We start from the raw sequence: 17,039 nt of genomic DNA on the forward strand, positions 1-17,039 counted from the left end.
CCACTGCCTGTAGTTTTTTTTTTCATATTGTTTTTGGCATAAGTCTGCCAAAACCTAAACTTCTATTTCTGGGCAAAGCTGCCCTCAGGGGATACAAACATTACTGTGGTTTAAGGCCATACACAAAAAGTGATGCTAAGAAAAATTCATTTCCTGGTTCCTTTAAAGGAGAGCCAAAAAATGTAACCATTGAAAGAAACAGCAGATTTTGAACAACTCATTTTTGACAATTTCACACATACTTGAGTAAAATGTTAGGCATAAGGTCCTCATGTTTGGAATAAGCAGCTATTCAGGCCTTACATATGTACTCATTGTAGTAATACTAATACATTATAGGTTTTTTAAAAAGGTAATCAATTTACAATTTTGACGCCCTTCTTTGATTTTTGTCTGTCAAATATGAAAACCATTTGTTCATGTGTTCAGAATACTGGAGGGGAGTGTTTTGTTTATGCAAATGTTACAACATCTCGAGTGTAAATATTTTTATGTTATTTACTTGACAGAAACCACCACACCTGTCATTACCAATGTTGTTTCACTAGCTCCCGGACAACAGCAGACAAGTAAGCTCATGAAATATGGTGCGGCATATCTCAAGTTTACTTGTAGAAGCAGTTACCAGTTTATTTTTTTATTTAGCGTAGTAACTTGATATGTTGAGGTGTCAGTTTTCTTAAGCTATTGAATGTGAATGGAGTGAAAAAAATGCTCTGCCAGCCCTCTGTGTTTGTATGTTGTACATGAAACAAAAAGGGGACAATAGAGATTCATAGTTGAAGGTGTTTACACACTTGTGTGTTGGAGGGGTGGGCCTTTACTACATTAAGAGGGCAATTTCTTCTGTTAAGAAAGTTGGGCATAGTTATGGGGACAAAATATTGTCCTCAGAATGATTTGGGTCCCCTTTGTATTTCCACATGTGTAGTCCCCACAAATATGGAACGTGTGGTGGGTTGAAAGGCTTTCCTTGCATTAAGAGAACAGTTTCTTTGATTAGGAAAAATGGGATCCTGTGGGGAATAAAGCAATGTGTTGGTTCTCATAACCTGGTCATAAGTGGGAACATGCTGTCCAAAATGTTGAGTACCTTCCAGTTCTTTTCAGAACCACACATACATTGTACTTCAAAAAGAGATGCCCTTGCATGGTGCTTCCGTAAACTGCCCGAACTAACTTTTTCTCTTTGTTTCCTCTTACTTTTAAGGTGGCTCCCCAAACAACATTCAGTATCAACCAAAATGTGCTACCCAAAATATAGTGGCTAAAAAATGTCATAAACAAACACAGATAACCACTGCAGCCCCCAAAGCACATCGTCCTCCGCCCCCTCCTGTACCTGTGCCTCCTGCTCCTACCATGGTGAAAAACAAGGTTACCCTTGTCAAACCATTCACTCAAACTAAATCTGTGTCCTGCAGGCCTCTCACATCTTCTAAGGCAACCATGACCGGTAAGTACCATAAACTGTTTATACTAATCCAACCAGCTCGGACATTTTGCATCATTTTGCATCAAAATTTGCTGACCTCAAACATAATATTGAATATGACCAGAACCTTAAAATCAGATACAGATATATATATATATATATGAATGAACATATATATATTGAATGGGGGGTGGGACAAATAAACAAAACAAAAGCAAAAACCATTCTGTGGGAAGTAGTTTCTTTAAATTGTGGGGCTATTAATACCACCACTTAATCCTCAGTGTTTGCTCCAGTTGTACTGTCTGTACAGGATCATTACGCCTGAATGGCCAGCCACAATCCTAGGCTGTTCATTTCAGTGGTAAACTGGTACAGCTCAGAAATGGCAGATCAATAATGTAGCACCAGTGAGTGCAGGAATAAGTTCACAATTATATTTCACCTGGGATTCCCATGGTATTGGTTTTGTCATTTGGTTGATGACTGTATGTGTTGAGGCCTAACTAAACCACATGTTGCCGTGTGGTTTGAAAATTGCTGTTCACAAAAAATCTTCAAAAATTCATCATTTAAATTAATGGACGCTTACACCCACATGAATTACTCTCTGGTGGCCACTCTTGCCTGACAGACAAAATCTACTGACACCCGAGTATTTCAGCTAGGCCTGTATAAATAACGGCTTCTTTCATTTTTGTGTTGTAACATTTGGGGTAATTGGTCACAAATCTGAAATTGTGTACATGTAGATCAAACACAGTTTAACCTGTCATCATTACCCCATGTCAATGCCTCTTTGCAAGTAACTTAACATAAACCATATAAAGTTTCCATCACAACTAAATGGAGGTAATTGTGTTCATGCCAACAGATGATCAGCAGCCACTTATAATACCAGTTCCTGTACCCATCTTTGTGCCTGTACCAATGCGCCTTTATACAACTCCTGTGCCACACCCTGTGAGTTTGCCTGTGCCCATACCTGTTCCAATGTTCATACCTGTTGCCTATAACAATGCTGACCGTCTGCTGGCATCAATCCAAGAGATCAGTGAGAGGATCCCATCAGATCCACTAGAAGCAGAGATGCTCATGTTGGCAGATGCCATTGCAGGAGATGAAGGAAGTAAAGGCAGTCAAGACTCCAAAGTGGATGGACAGCTGGAGATGAACAACCTGCAAACATTAGGTACATGTATGTTCCATATGTACAACATAACTAGTACTCTTATTACAGTCAAACCTGCCTGCTGAGACCACTCAATGGAAACAGGGAAAAAAAGGTCTTTATAGACAGGTGGTCTCTTCATAGAGGTTTTGGCACATGTACAAGTAATGTCAGTCAAACCTGCCTTGTTTAGCGACCAACCGTTGCATTCTTATGTTCCAAATAAAGTGAATCTGGTTTTGTGTGACATTCTTATAAGAAACTGCTTATGTATTTATTTATACATGCAATGCTTCTTTATATTTTGTATATTTTAATGATTTGCCTTTTATTACACTGGGTGGTGTGGACTGAGTCATTTTTATTTAAAACATTTACATACAGTGTGTTATACATGTGTAGAGCCAAGGATTTGGGACAGAATTTGCAGATCAATACTTTGAATCGGAAATTACTGCTTTAAACAGAACTTGTAAAATTTCCCTCTAGGAATGGCCTCAAAAGTACAGAAAATTTTCAGCAAAGAATCATAAATAAATGCATACCAACCTGGCATGAGCGCAACCGCATGGTATGGTACACACATTGACTGGCATTGAAATCAAGGCACAAACAATATTGCACATGTGGGGAATTCAGTCTGTGAATCCGCATGTGTGAAACCGCGACAGCAAATGAGGCACTAATTACATATTTCTTAATTAAATGAAACCTAGTGTACCATAGCTGAATGGGCCCTCGGAAGTGTTCGATGAAGAGCTAAGTTTTCAGTTTTCTGAATTTTGTTGCTGTACATGTATTTAAATGTAATCTGATTTTATACATGAGGAGTGACTCCAGAATTGTCCGTTGATAAATCTAGGAAGGTTTTGATGATTGGTCCGGTGGGAAATCAAGGGATGGGGATGCCGTATTTATTGTGTAGATTTTTTTTTATTATCACTACAGAAAAGTATTTTTAAAAATTGGAAACACTGCAGGGTATACCGAAATAATTTTTATTTTTTTAAGGGGGGGAGGTATGGTTGGGCAAACAGTTTCCATGCATAATTTAAAACTTGCTCTCCGTTTTCAGGCTTACGAAGATATGAAACGGAATTTGAATTTCTGAAGCGGAATACGGGATATGAAACAGAAAATACCCATTTTTTAAACAGCACATTACTGGCACAACGACAGATACATTTCTCACTCAGTGCCATATAATTAGGTCGGGGACCAAACCACAATCTAGCAACGACGCCAGACTAAGCATACGCTATTCGTTTGTGCAACAATGACGTAATATGATAACTATTTTTAGATTACGGTTCGCAGATGACATCGATATCTTTATCAGCCCAAAACTTCAAAACAAATTCCATTGATTGATCACATTTACAGGAAACATGATACCCAATATCTAGATGAAACGTCCCTTTCATTTCTTTAAAAGCGGATCAAGGAGATTTTTCGCTCGAATCTTGCACTGGGTGTATCTGATTCGGTAGGCAGGCGAGTCCAACTCTGCTGATGAAAACGTTCACGCGAAGAAAACGAAACTTTGCCGAAGTGCACTTTATGCATGAAAATGTTGCCATTCAAAATCTCCATCGATTCACTGTGGCACATTTTATGTTTACCATGGCGATTTTTCAAAATAGCAATCGGAAACAATTTTTCCATAAACTCCAACGGTAACAGTAACGGCGGCCATGTTGGCTGACATCATTTCAAATCTCGTTACTTTCCCAAAATCGTGCAGGAAAATTACATTATTATCACGTGATCTGATAAATATGATGTCATTGCTGCTTGAACTACAGGTATAGCTACGTGTTCAGAAACTAGGGACATCGTTAGATTGTGGTTTGGTCCCTGACCTGATAATGTTGGCCCTGAAAAGAGCCATTTGGTTCATTATTTGTGTTTGATGTTGGCTCTGAAGAGAGCTGTCTGGTTTGGTGTGGCCCTTTTGGCCCAATAGGGTTCAGTTCAGACTTTCTGAAGAAGTCTAGACGCGATGACTGGCTGGCTGCTCGACGACGCCAATGCAGGCTTTCTGCTGCAACCTTGAAAAGATTCTGAAAGTGACCCTGGCATTAATTTTCTAATCCTCTTAGGTCCTGTTGTTTAACTTTTTAAACGTCTCAAAAATCAAACAACTATTGTGGCTGAAGTGGTTTTCAATGGTCACTTTGGTCGTTACATACCAGTTTTAGCATCCATACGGATGCAAAAATGGGAGTCATTGGTCTCGTATAGTGGGTTATCAGACACAGTATGTACATGCTGGTTTTTACATGAAGGGATTTGAAAATGGTCGTTAATGGCAAATGGATGTTATACACAGTTGGTTGCTAAGGGACGGGATCAAAGATACAGAGACCGTTTGCACGCGTTCCCTTCCATTCTGCATGCCCTCCCATTCACCCCCATTCCGAAGAGCACTTCAGAACGCATTCCTGCCTGTTCGCTTGCATGAGTGATCCAGAGAGTATTGTTACGTTAATTGGCCGTTCCTGCACGTGCGAGAACGGCAGGGTCACGACAAAGATGCAAAGAACATGCATACGAGTTGTTCTCGAGCTTTTGCTGAGTGTCAACAGTGATAAGATTTTTTTCTTCCCTCTTATAAATGCTCATTCTGCCCCTTTCATGTACGGACTTCCCTCATTTTATACATTCTTAATAAAAAACCTTCCTTGTCGAGGTTTGGGCAAAAAAAATTGAGGAGGAAAGAAATAATATATTTTGACAGGTTGGGTGCTCGGAATAAGGAAAAATTTGAACAGGTACAGGAAAAACACATAAAGACCACGTCTTGGTTTTGGATCGGAAAAAACGCCAAGGAGGAAAGAATTTATATATTTTGATGGGTTGGGGTGGACACTCCAAAAAAAATACAGTGGGACCGTTAAAAATTTAAAACCACACATGGTCTAGGTTTGGATGGAAAAGAAATGCGTAGGAAGGAAGAATTAATATTATTGGCAGGTTGGCTGCTACAAATAAAAAACAGACGTGGTGCAGAAAAAAATTAAAACCTTAGAGAAAGCCAAGGGGGGAAAGAATTTATATTTTTGGTGGGTTGGGTGCTCTGAATAAAATAATTGCGCGGTTGTTTTAGTGAAAAATAATAAAAACCACAGGTTAGGATAGAAAATGCCAAGGAGGGAAGTATTAATATATTTGGCTGGTAGACTGGAACAATTGTAATACATGACCATCGGTCAGCTTTCAATCTTTGGTTGGATGAAAGCTCCTCAGAGACTTTATTTGGAATACTCTCCTGATTTTATTTCCTTGCTACTTTTATTTTTCTCTTGTTCTGAACAATAAGGATTGGCCAGTGAATTCATCCCGTAAAAACGAGTCTTCCATAAATACTTTTTTAAAATTTACTTTTTTCCTCAAAGCACTTGACCATTGTATGGTACTAATGTACCATCACCGACCATTACATTCCATGATTTCCCCCATCTATACAAGGTGCACAGCTGCATTTTCGGGTAGAAATGACATTAGGTGGACAACAGACCACTTGCATTCGTCATTCACGTTATTGTCTCCCACTGTGAGCTTTTTTGGATATGTCTGGATGAAAACTTTTCCATGACAGTAAGGGTCGGAAATTTAAACGTTTAACCGTTTCAATGAAACAAATTAAATCCGTTAGAGAGATTTTCCAAGACATTTAAACAGAAGTAACTGTTGAAGGTTTCACAAAGCTCAATTGACGCAATCTGGGTTAATTTTTAATTTCAAAAGATGCTGTAAAAGTCCACTCTTCAGGAACTCTCGATAACTCAGGCTTAGAGCTGGTTAGTCTTGTCAAACCTTTAAGTACCGTTTCCAAGATGTAACTTGTCTAAACATAGAACAAAAAAAATGGCTGTTTTAATTCTTAATGTTGTAGTTTTTAATTGACTTAGACACCAATACACAAAAAAATAAAATCTTGGGACTAAATGACTATGTGCATGTGGCTCGGCAAATCCGGAAGATAAAAAATTCTAGAATAAATCCACCCCAGCTCTGCAGGAAAATAAACCTTCTGAGGAGTGATTAACAGCTCCATTGCTGCATTAGACACAATGTATCTTTTTAAGTATTTGGGTCACACAGGCTATCTTTGAAGATGCCCCCTCTTCATAGGAAGACTTGGGGGCAGATACATTGATTGTAAATCCTCAGTCAATTACTATAAAAGTTGATTCTTAGCAAGTAAAGCAGCCATTGATAGGATACACTTACAGTCCCAGAGTTATGCCACTGTTACCAAGAAAGAGTATTACCATGGAAAATCTTGGGCCCCTTCAAGCCCCTGCCCGGACTCTGCCTGGCCATTAGCGAGACTTTGTTGTACAGCCTTGGTGAATTAAATAATGTTCCTTCATCTTCTTCTCTTGAAATTAAATTATGAAAAATAGCATTTTCCAGGCCTTAAAATTTATAAACAAGTTCTTCTACAAAAATTTATTCACCTTTTTGGAAGGAAAAATATTCTGCTGAACAGCCCAAATGAATATATTTCTTATAATTACACAGTGATAAATTGCAACAACTTCCCCTCGGTTCTCTCCCTTTTTGGAAAGTTGTATGTCTTCAATAATAGCACACCGGCATACACTCAGACAACCACAAATGCGTTGTCGTTGAGCTACTGTACGTGCATTAAAAACTCACTTGTTGGGCAGAAACAGAGCTGATATGCGGCAGCTTTTATTATTATTAATGTTTTTTTTGGTGTTGGCCAAATGGTTAAATGGCAAATTGAAAAGTTGCTGAACGTTTAGTAAATTAAACATAAATTCCGATTCTTCAAACCTGTGAAGCACAAGTATTGTTGGATTTTTTTTTTTTTAATGTGTAAAGGCAGGAATATTCTTTTTGCTGGAGTTGCTTAAAATTAAAGATAAAAATCTTTAAAAAGAGCAGCCAGTTGGGAGCTGAAATGTTTTTGCCTAGGTCTCAAAACTAGGACAAAACTCTGAAATGGTAGAATAAATTTGTGAAGGCTATAATGCTCTGTGATAGGGAGGGATACAACCTGAAATGAAAATAATGCGATTGGTAGGGCTCAGAATCCTTCCCCTAATTCTAGTACCAAGAGTGCTAACATCGTAAGCACTAATGTTTTTCCTTCAAGTTCAGTATTGGCAGGCTCTACATACCAAAAGAAGATGGGCAAACCTCAAAAGGCTGGAAAGATGTTTCTACTCAGTAACAAACAACTCACAAAATTTTAAACAATGTGTATCTTTTGTTGATACGAAGCAAAGTATTACTTTGTGGAATGCAGTGCTGAAGTGCTTTCCTTCAGAGAATTAAAAGAAATGTCTTAAGCAGAAGAGTGGCCCAACATTTAAGTTTTCCTGCTGTTTGCAAATCCATGGACGGTTGTTCGAACACCATCCTTGTTTTGCAGACTACACATTTTCTTTGCATACGTTTTGTGCCACCATGGGGGCCACAACATCTTGTCGTGTGCACAGACAGTGACGGGTCTTTTGTTGTAGAGGAACGTGAGAGAACAGGACGGCCGTTCTCACATGCGCAAAGTGAAGGTAGCTTTAACAAAAGAATGCGTTCCTGGTGTTCGCACGTGTGAATGGTCTCTGTATTTTTGATCCCGTCCCTAAGGCAGGTTTAACTGTACTAAGGAATCATAGGCTGAGTCTATCTGTGGCTTTACAGGGGTTGCTTGCTCTATATCATAGATCTCAAACATGTTGAATAACACCTAGATGTAAGCCAATGGTATCCACATTATTCCTAGAATTACACCCATGGATTATGTTCCAGCTGCTCGTCATTTCTGTGATTCCATTTCTGGTGGACACAAAAGGAGCAGCCTGTTTCCATCTGACTGATTCAGTGACTGACCAAACAATCGACTTACCAACAAGCTGACCTTTCACTTAGTATAGATGCTTTACATTATAATGTATATGATACAAGACATCATTTTTATAAAGGTGCTGTCAAGGATGAGTTTTTCAAGGTGACAGGTGATAAATACTCCATCGGTCAAGGAACAAAAGTGATAATTTTTACTGTATGTGTGTGAAACATTCATTTAACACAATGTCTTAATAGATCGTTTGTTTACAACTTGGAATTTTCCGTGCTCAGTCTGGCGTATTGCTGAAAATCATGCATAATTTCCTGGTAAAGAATGAGGTTATGCTTCAACAGAAGGTACTGTAAGCCTTGAAATTTGCCTGAATATTTAACTTGTTTAGTTTGGTTTTTGTGCATTAGCAGCATCAGCATACTTATAACATTAAGTTTTTATCTGTTGAGAAGAATGGTGTTTCCATTGTGCTTTTTTTGGTACAATTTTCATGATTCTTGTGAGAAAAGCCACCTGATACATGTACATGTAGCTCCACAAATGTACAGTCCATCAGAATATTGATAATATTTGATTATTCAATATTGCCCTGATGTCAGCATTACCATTATCATTTTTTAGTTGAATTGAAATATCAAAGTATACTTCATATGCTGTTTTTGTCCACACAGCTTCAAGCCCACTAGTCTCAATACTATGATTTTATTTATCCATGTTGAATGTCAGTATCTGTCAAATTCCTCCAATCTCTTTTCAGGGTAGGTGTCAGGAATACCTGTTTTTTTTCAGGTGCAGGGATGGACACTTCTTGTAGATTTTTAACAGGTTGATCCCTGCATTTAACGTGGCTGATGCTGTCCGTTGGCAGAGAGGTTCGTTTATTGTTGACACTAACACTCAACATTTAGAAGACTAACTTCACTTTAACCTGAATATTTAATATTCCACAGCTGAAGGTGATGATTTTGGTGGTCTTGGATTGGAGAATGCAGAAGATACTGAACCATCTCACTTCCTAGCTGACAGTATTCTTAAGATGGCTGCTGATATTGCTGAGGTTCTAGAAGACGATGGAAGCACTGAACTACAAGGTAGAATACATTTCTCAGGCATGCAACTTTTCCATGGATCTGTGGATTTCCACGTCTGGCCATGAAAAAAAATCTACTTTCGATGCTTGTTTCAGTCTGCGGCACCCACAGAAGGTGTCTTGATCACCATTTCTTTGGCACACTGTAACAAATGAAGGATGTCATCTGGCTCCATGTTTTGTGTACTTTTATAACAGAATAAAATCATGCAGGGTACAGGCTCCGTTCTGTGCACATTAAGACCATTAGTAGTGTTGGATTTGAATCTAGTGATGTACAACAAGCTAGCGATATGGTTTTGTTTTTGTTTTTTTATGTTATTGACTACTTTGGGATTCAGATACTATACAATACACGCATGTGAGACACACTTCTGTAAAATGTGGTCGGACCTGTAGGGCCTACATCGGTTGAAACATCAAATGCATACCCATGTGTCAAAATGACGTCAAAAAGGAAAGACATCGTCGAATGAGAACAGGGACCAGAGCTGTTGATAAGACCAAAAGAAGTCTTCTTATTACATGCCTGTTAAATTAGAGTTGGTACATGGTAGGTTTGAATTTTGTTAAGGGGGGGTTGTGCTAGTTGAACGGAGATGAAAGCTACCCAAAATTGCCACAAAAGCTTTAAAAACTCTATATATCTGTTCATCCAACAGCACATTTAGCACTAGCCCCATTGCCAGCTTCAGGCATCAAGGGGGGCCACAGTACCAGCATGGGGGTCACATCACAAGAACATGATATACATTTTTATGCTTATGGGTTTTACTGATTGGAGGACCAGCTTCCCGCCAGGGGCAACGGGGCTGTTTAGTGCCAATTACAGGATGAAGTGACAATTAAGAAGACAGTGAAGAAATGTTCAGGTCTCCTGTGTTCACATACCCCTGCCCAGCCTACATATGCTAATTTCCTATTACAATTCGCTGAAAAGACTTGATTATGGATACTGCCCCTTGACCCTCCACAATGCAATGCGGTCCCACTGCCATGTTTGTCCATCTTTTCTCACCGCTTATCATTTACGGATGTGTCTTAATGGCATTTTCAGAGTTTCGAGTTCTGTAACCTTTCACGTTTGTGAATTGACTTGATTCCTATTTACGAATAAAGAGTGATTCCTTATCTGTTGGTAAGAGTGCTTAGTTTTGTGTTTGGTGTTTTTGTTGTTCTTTTCTGCCCCTTTTTTTTCTGTGTGTAATCTGCAGGTTTGGGTGTGACCTACTATGGTATGTGTTGTGTATGGCCATTGAACAGGGCTTATGTGCAGCCCTTTGTGCCCAGTGTTGTGCGTTCGTTCGAATAATAACAGCCCAACGATTTATGGGTCTGGCCGTTGAATGGGGCTTGGCGGGCTGCCCCGCTCCTTTGTGGTGTGGTTTTTGTGTTGCGCGAGGTTAACAGCCATGTTGGGGAGAGACCCAGTGGAGTGAATGGGCTGGGGTTGAGCTAGCAGTTGCCGCACAACACTACCCTTGATCACTGATGGCTACTCAGTACACCTACCGACGGGGCTGAGCATGCTGTGCCCTAACAGTACCCTTGATCACGGTTGACCAGACCATAAGAAGCTATTCCTTCCTCTAAGCTGCAGGTCCCGGGCATGGGTACCTACAACATCCTTGAGCAACCCTACTGACCGTTGGCCCAGCGGGGCTCGTGGGGCAACGGACTGCTATCTGCCCCAGGTCCCTCGCCGGCTTCTGCTCGCCGGGCGGCACCTGCTCAGAAGCTGGGCCAGTCAACCCCCTCCAAGTGAGCAATGGGTTCGACAGTGGGTTCGCCACTCTCCACTTCTTCTGCCATGGATGAGTCTGCAATACAACACGGCACTCAGCCTGCCGTTGTATCGGAAGTTGTTGCCCCTTTTGGACTGCTATGCCACTGGGACTTTTGTCCGCCACTCCCCATCCGCAGCTCCAGTCTGCCGATGGACTCCGGCCATGAGGCCACCGATCCTGACCTTGGACACTCTCACCTGCAAGCCTCAGCCAGCAGTGACTACACCCAACCTGGATCCCCTCCCGGTCGTCCCTCCTCCATCACAAGGGGCATTCTCGGAGACTGAAGTGGCCAGAACCATTGCCCCAGCATGACCCGGCTCCAGATCATGTCCCGGATCGTGGTGAAGTTGTCGGTTCAGCACTGCACTTGGGAAGAGTAAACTCACTCCTTCACCCCCAGTTCTCTGCCGGTCTCCCTACTACCAGTGCCTACCATGGAATACATGTATTTATCGATATGTCTCACCAGTCTACACACCGGGGCAACCCCACACCTCCTGGGCCAGCTACAGTGACTGCCACACACCATGAACTACAGCTGTCAGACGAACTTCACAGCAGTTCACTCAAGCGTGACTTGGAAGTTACAACGCCTCAGGCCAACGCCCCATTGTTCCCAGGTCAGACAGGTTTTTGTGGAGATCAGGCATCCTCATATCGACCTCTTCGCTTCCGTCGACAAAACCCATCTCCCGAAGATCTCTGCTCCAGGTTCCTTCACCCACAGGCATGGGTGACAAGTACACTACAGATCAGCTTGGCAGACCTTCTGGCGTACGCCTTTTCCCCAATATCCCAGGGGTCCTGTCCAAGATATAATGGGAGCCATGTCAGATCCTCCTCATCGCTTTGTACTGGCCTTGCCAACCATGGTTACCAAGACTGATAAGACCCCTGGTACGACAGCCACAGGTCCTTCAGTCAACCCAAGTCAGGAATCTTCCACCCACTACCGGAGGGTCTTCACTTTATGTTCTGGAGGATCCTTCAGGGTGTTGGGCCTTTCTACAGATGCTGTGTCCATGGCAGCCCTGGGTTGACAACTGTGCACTCACAAAATTTGCAAAAGCCAACTACAACATTTTATTAGATGGTGCGACAACCAAGATGTTTCTCCAACCAAAGCTCCTGTGAGTTCCGTGACTTCGTCACTTCCTGTTTCAATTGGGCCTCCGGATTGCCACCCTCCTCAACTACTGGTCGGCCTTGGCGGTTGTTCACTCGGACTGCAGCAATAGATCGACTGTCTCTCACAACACTGCTATCCACCATCTCCTTTGAGGAATGTTTGTCAAGTGTCTCCACGTCAAATACCTCATCTTAACCTGGGACCTTGGAAGTGTCCTACCCGTTCTTGATGGTCCCCCCCTCAAACTGCAGTCCAATGCATCTGACATCCATATCAGCATCAATCTGGCATTCCTCCTTGTGGTCGTTGCATCGAGACAAGGAAGCAAGCTGCATGCCCCATCGATTGCTGATGGTCATGTCTGCTGGGAGCCACATCTGGTTCGCCTTATCCCAACCTTTTGGTTTCTGTCGAAAAACCAGATGCTTACCTTCGGGCCTCCCAACAAATTTGCTCCCAACATAGTCTCACTCTCGGGAGACGACTCTGACAAGAGATGGTGTCTGGTCTGGACTCTCAAGTGATATCTTGCCAAGACCAAGCATTGCTGAGAATCTAATTCCCAGCTTTTCATCACCACAACAAAACCCTTTCACCTGGCGTCGAAGAACACTATTGCCCGATGGATGGTCTCGGTCATTATCTTTGCTAACCGAGACTGGCTGGCACAACATGATTAGATGACCCAATCTTGGGTCAGGGCCCGTGCCGTTCGGGCCACGACTGCATCCTGGTTGTACTTCAGAGGAGTTCCTCTAGCTGAAATCTGTGAGACGGCTTGGTGGAAATCTTCCTCCACCTTCACCGAAAAATGCTTCCTGAAAAATGCTCTACAGAGCAGAGTTTCTCCTGGTGAGTGCTTGATCTTGCAACACCCGCCTTGTGTTCCTTTTAGTAACTTCACTCCTGTCGCCGACCCACCTCCAGGGTCCGCTGCCACTCTACATATGTAGGCTGGGCAGGGGTATGTGAATGCAGCGGGACAGCAGTGCATTGTGGAGGGTCAAGGGGCAGTATGCACAATCAAGTCTTTTCAGGGAATTGTCACATGGGAAATTTGCATATGTAGGCTGGGCAGGGGTAAGTATCACTAGGAGACCCGACCCACTCTACGTGGGGGAGGATTTTAGAGGTGGGAGGAAAACCCTGCATAAATATTCCAGGGAAACCCATGGAATCAGGCAGGGACTGAAAACCCTGTCCACATGCATGATGCATCTAGAGGGATGGACGATATAAACCCTCTGCCTCAGCAGGAAATTTTTTGGAATACGAGACTAGTAGTAGTAGTAAGTTGACATTTATTCAATTTGGTCATCGTGGACACAAATTAGATACACAAACGTACATTTGTCACCGATGGATATAAATAGCATTAATATTATCATAGTCACATAGCATTTAGAAGAAAATGACAACATTAGGTGTTACGTTTTAACCCCTTCACGCCTGTATTCTTTTGACCACGACTGCAGGGCTGTGGTATGCCCAGTATGCAAAGCTCTGTCCAGCAGCAGGCCCCATTGAATCAGCAGCTGCATGGTGAATTGACTGTATGTGTGGTATGCACTAATCCTCACACAGTGCTGCGAAGCTTGCAGTCCTCCATCGCAAAGGGATTAAGCAAATGCTTTTGTACCCTTACCTGCATGTATGGACAGACAGACAATGAGGAGGCAATCTGAAAAAAAACATACAGACAAGGGACAAACAAAACATACATGTAGCATACAGCTGACAAGTGTGAGACAAGGGCAAGATGCTTAATATAAGAGCAATTTAGAAAAATTCCATATATTTCTCTAAAAATTAAATTTCTTTACAAAGACGGCTAAAGACAGGAGTGATATCATAGAACCATCTAAGCAAATTCAATACTGTATACCTCGGTGAATAACATTATTTTTAGACATTGATGTCCTGTTAAACTGGACATACAAGTTTCCCTTCAAACTACTTTGTGTATTGTAATCATGGATGGTTGATGTCTAGGTAAAACAGGCCTTAAGACAAGGAGCTACAAGCAGTAGAATCTCAAATTACATTCTTGAACACAGAAAATACATATATTGGAAAGAGATCAGGTTCTGTGAATTAACTTGCAGAAATCTTCTTGCAACATCAATGCTTTTAGAATGTGTGCAGCTGTGTAGCTGTGTGAGTGAACGGTTAGTGCATAGAGCAGTATTGTGCTCATGTTTTTACCACTGCAATTGCAAAACACGAAGGGAACTTCTGATAATAATGAGTTTCTTTTCAAAAGTTGCGAATGTAAGTAGGCAAAGTTAGAAATAAAAGCATTTTGACATTTTTAAATTTGATTTTCTTACTTGCCGATATAAATTTTAGGGTTCCACCGAACACTTAAAGTCGGTTGGGAAACAACAAGCTGAACAATTTTTGGGGGCCTAAAGACATAAATAATGTTTGGAAGTAGGACTGGCTGGAAAAAGAAGTTGATGGAGTTCCTCTTGCTGAAGCAAGTATTAAGCCTGTATGATATGATGATATTTAACGATATTTTGATATGATGTTGATATCGGATATCATATCATTCATAAAAATACATATGGGGATATTGTGGAAACTGAGGTTGAAAGTAACAATTCCTTGTCTTTAAGTTTGGCACTCATGTCAAAATATACTAGGACAGAAACGGTGATAGTAACGCGCGCATCGAGATTTGTATTACGTCATAGATACCAGCAACTTTGCCAACCAGTGGTAGTAATGCAAAGCACCTGTCTTATTTGCATATTTCATGAGAAAGTTCACGTGAAATATGCAAAGAGAAATAAGACAAGTGCATGCGCATTACTACCACTGGTTGGCAAAGTTGCTTAAATCTATGACGTAACAATACAAATTTCCATTTTGTAATTTTTTCAATGTAAACGCAAATCACGTGACATGACTTTAAAGGTGCAGTTTTCTTCCACAGGTTTTGTGCAAGTAAATTATGAGTTAGTTGACTTGAGCACTTTTTCAAAAAATCTGATTGACTGCATATGTAACAAGCCCTCAGACAATCAATAAGGGATGGTCCTACAAAAAAAATCAATATGGTGACGTCATTACATGATTAATTTTTGAATTTTAAATATTTTATTTTTCCCTCTCTAATTAGGTTTTGTACATATTTTTCAAAAGGAGAACTTTGGCACTGTTATCGATCGGAGTTCACGTTAGGGGCACACACTAAGGACACGCTAGAAAAGGTTTCTGTACAAGTTCTCATAATTACTTCATCAGCTGGCAAGTCACATGACATTAAAGGGGAACTCTTGGAACCGTTGTACGCATGACGTACATGACCGATTCGGTTGAAACTTTGTGTGTGGCTGGAAAGGGAAGGGTTTAAGTCACTTGACATTAAGGGGGCAATCTTTAAAGTGCTATATCTCGTAAAGTACATGTCTGATTTGGTTGAAACTTATAGGGGAAGGGTTTTAGACCAAGACTGACCTCTTGTTATTCTGACGATTTTAAATATTCCACTGAACAATGTGTTTTCTGTATCGTCTGTGTGCACTTGTCATTAAATCTTGTGAGTGGTTTGTCAAGAAATTCATCAGGGTGGAGACCAGGGCCGAACCAGCTGTGTTTGTCCACAAACACACTTGTTTAAAAATACAATTCTTGTAACTGGTATAAAGTCCACTCATAATGATGTCATCAGTCTAAGAAGTCGAATATGTCATCTTTAAGTCAATATTATAATTTTCAAGCAATTCTTGGAAACTCCACAAAGTACAAGGCAAACTCTCAACTGTCAGAATGACATCATGTGACAAGTTATGTTAGATTATCTTCTGAAGTTGAAATCCAACTGCATCGGTTGAAACTCGTGGTATGTGACGGATATGTGACGTCCAGAATAGTAAATTGTTTCTTTTTACTCTCTCATAGTTTCTTGATGCCAGGTTTATTCATCACAATTGCGAATACTTATTTTATTGGTGAAACAGTCCCAAAACAGCTCTGTGTTTGTATTTGTTTACAAATGCTTCTATCTAGTTCTGGAGTAAGGTCGTTATTAGCTTTTTCAGCAACTCAGCCTAAACAGCCTTTGTTTTCCTTCAAATTTTCTTCCCCCCCCCTCATTTTTATCCATTTTGGACTCTTTTTCTTCTGCTAATACACTTTGCCATTTTGGTAGGTCTGATTGGCTTGAAGTTTGGCACATATGTAGACCACAACCCAAAGATGGTCCTTGAAGATTTCTGGTACGATAATCTCATTGTTGTATGATGCCATGTTAAAGTTGCATTTTTCAAAATCCTATATCTACAGAAATACATGTCCAAGTGGATTAAAAACTTGGCGTGTAAGCAATGTCATGACATCTTGTGAATTTTTATTAAATTTGAAGTTTGTCAAGTTGTATCTGCTGTCATTAGTTTCTTACAGGCTATGAAAGTTTGCACATTCAAAGACCCTTAGCTGTAAATCTGTCTCCACAGCATTTTCACAATGATGTTATGATCCGTGGCTTAATGACACCACATTGAAATCATATTTACAATGTAGTAATGTTGACCAGAACACAATGTCTTTGATTTTATATATTACCCCCAGTTGGCTG

At 40.8% G+C, this 17,039-nt stretch overlaps 1 protein-coding gene across 1 annotated transcript in view; it reads left to right on the forward strand.

Annotated features, from left to right (window-relative positions):
* LOC110974906 (zinc finger MYM-type protein 3-like) overlaps nucleotides 1–17,039 on the forward strand; it is a 144,679-nt gene that overhangs the window by 105,663 nt on the left and 21,977 nt on the right. The window contains exons 15-18 of the mRNA XM_087146662.1: nucleotides 510–569; nucleotides 1,211–1,456; nucleotides 2,310–2,627; nucleotides 9,396–9,536. Of these exons, the coding sequence (XP_087002788.1) occupies nucleotides 510–569; nucleotides 1,211–1,456; nucleotides 2,310–2,627; nucleotides 9,396–9,536 (765 nt within the window). The remainder of the gene's footprint in view (nucleotides 1–509; nucleotides 570–1,210; nucleotides 1,457–2,309; nucleotides 2,628–9,395; nucleotides 9,537–17,039) is intronic.

This window comes from Acanthaster planci, linkage group LG15 (genome assembly GCF_054643075.1).
Source record: "Acanthaster planci isolate LZ-2023a linkage group LG15, COTS_SCS, whole genome shotgun sequence".
Taxonomy (NCBI): Eukaryota; Metazoa; Echinodermata; class Asteroidea; order Valvatida; family Acanthasteridae; genus Acanthaster; species Acanthaster planci.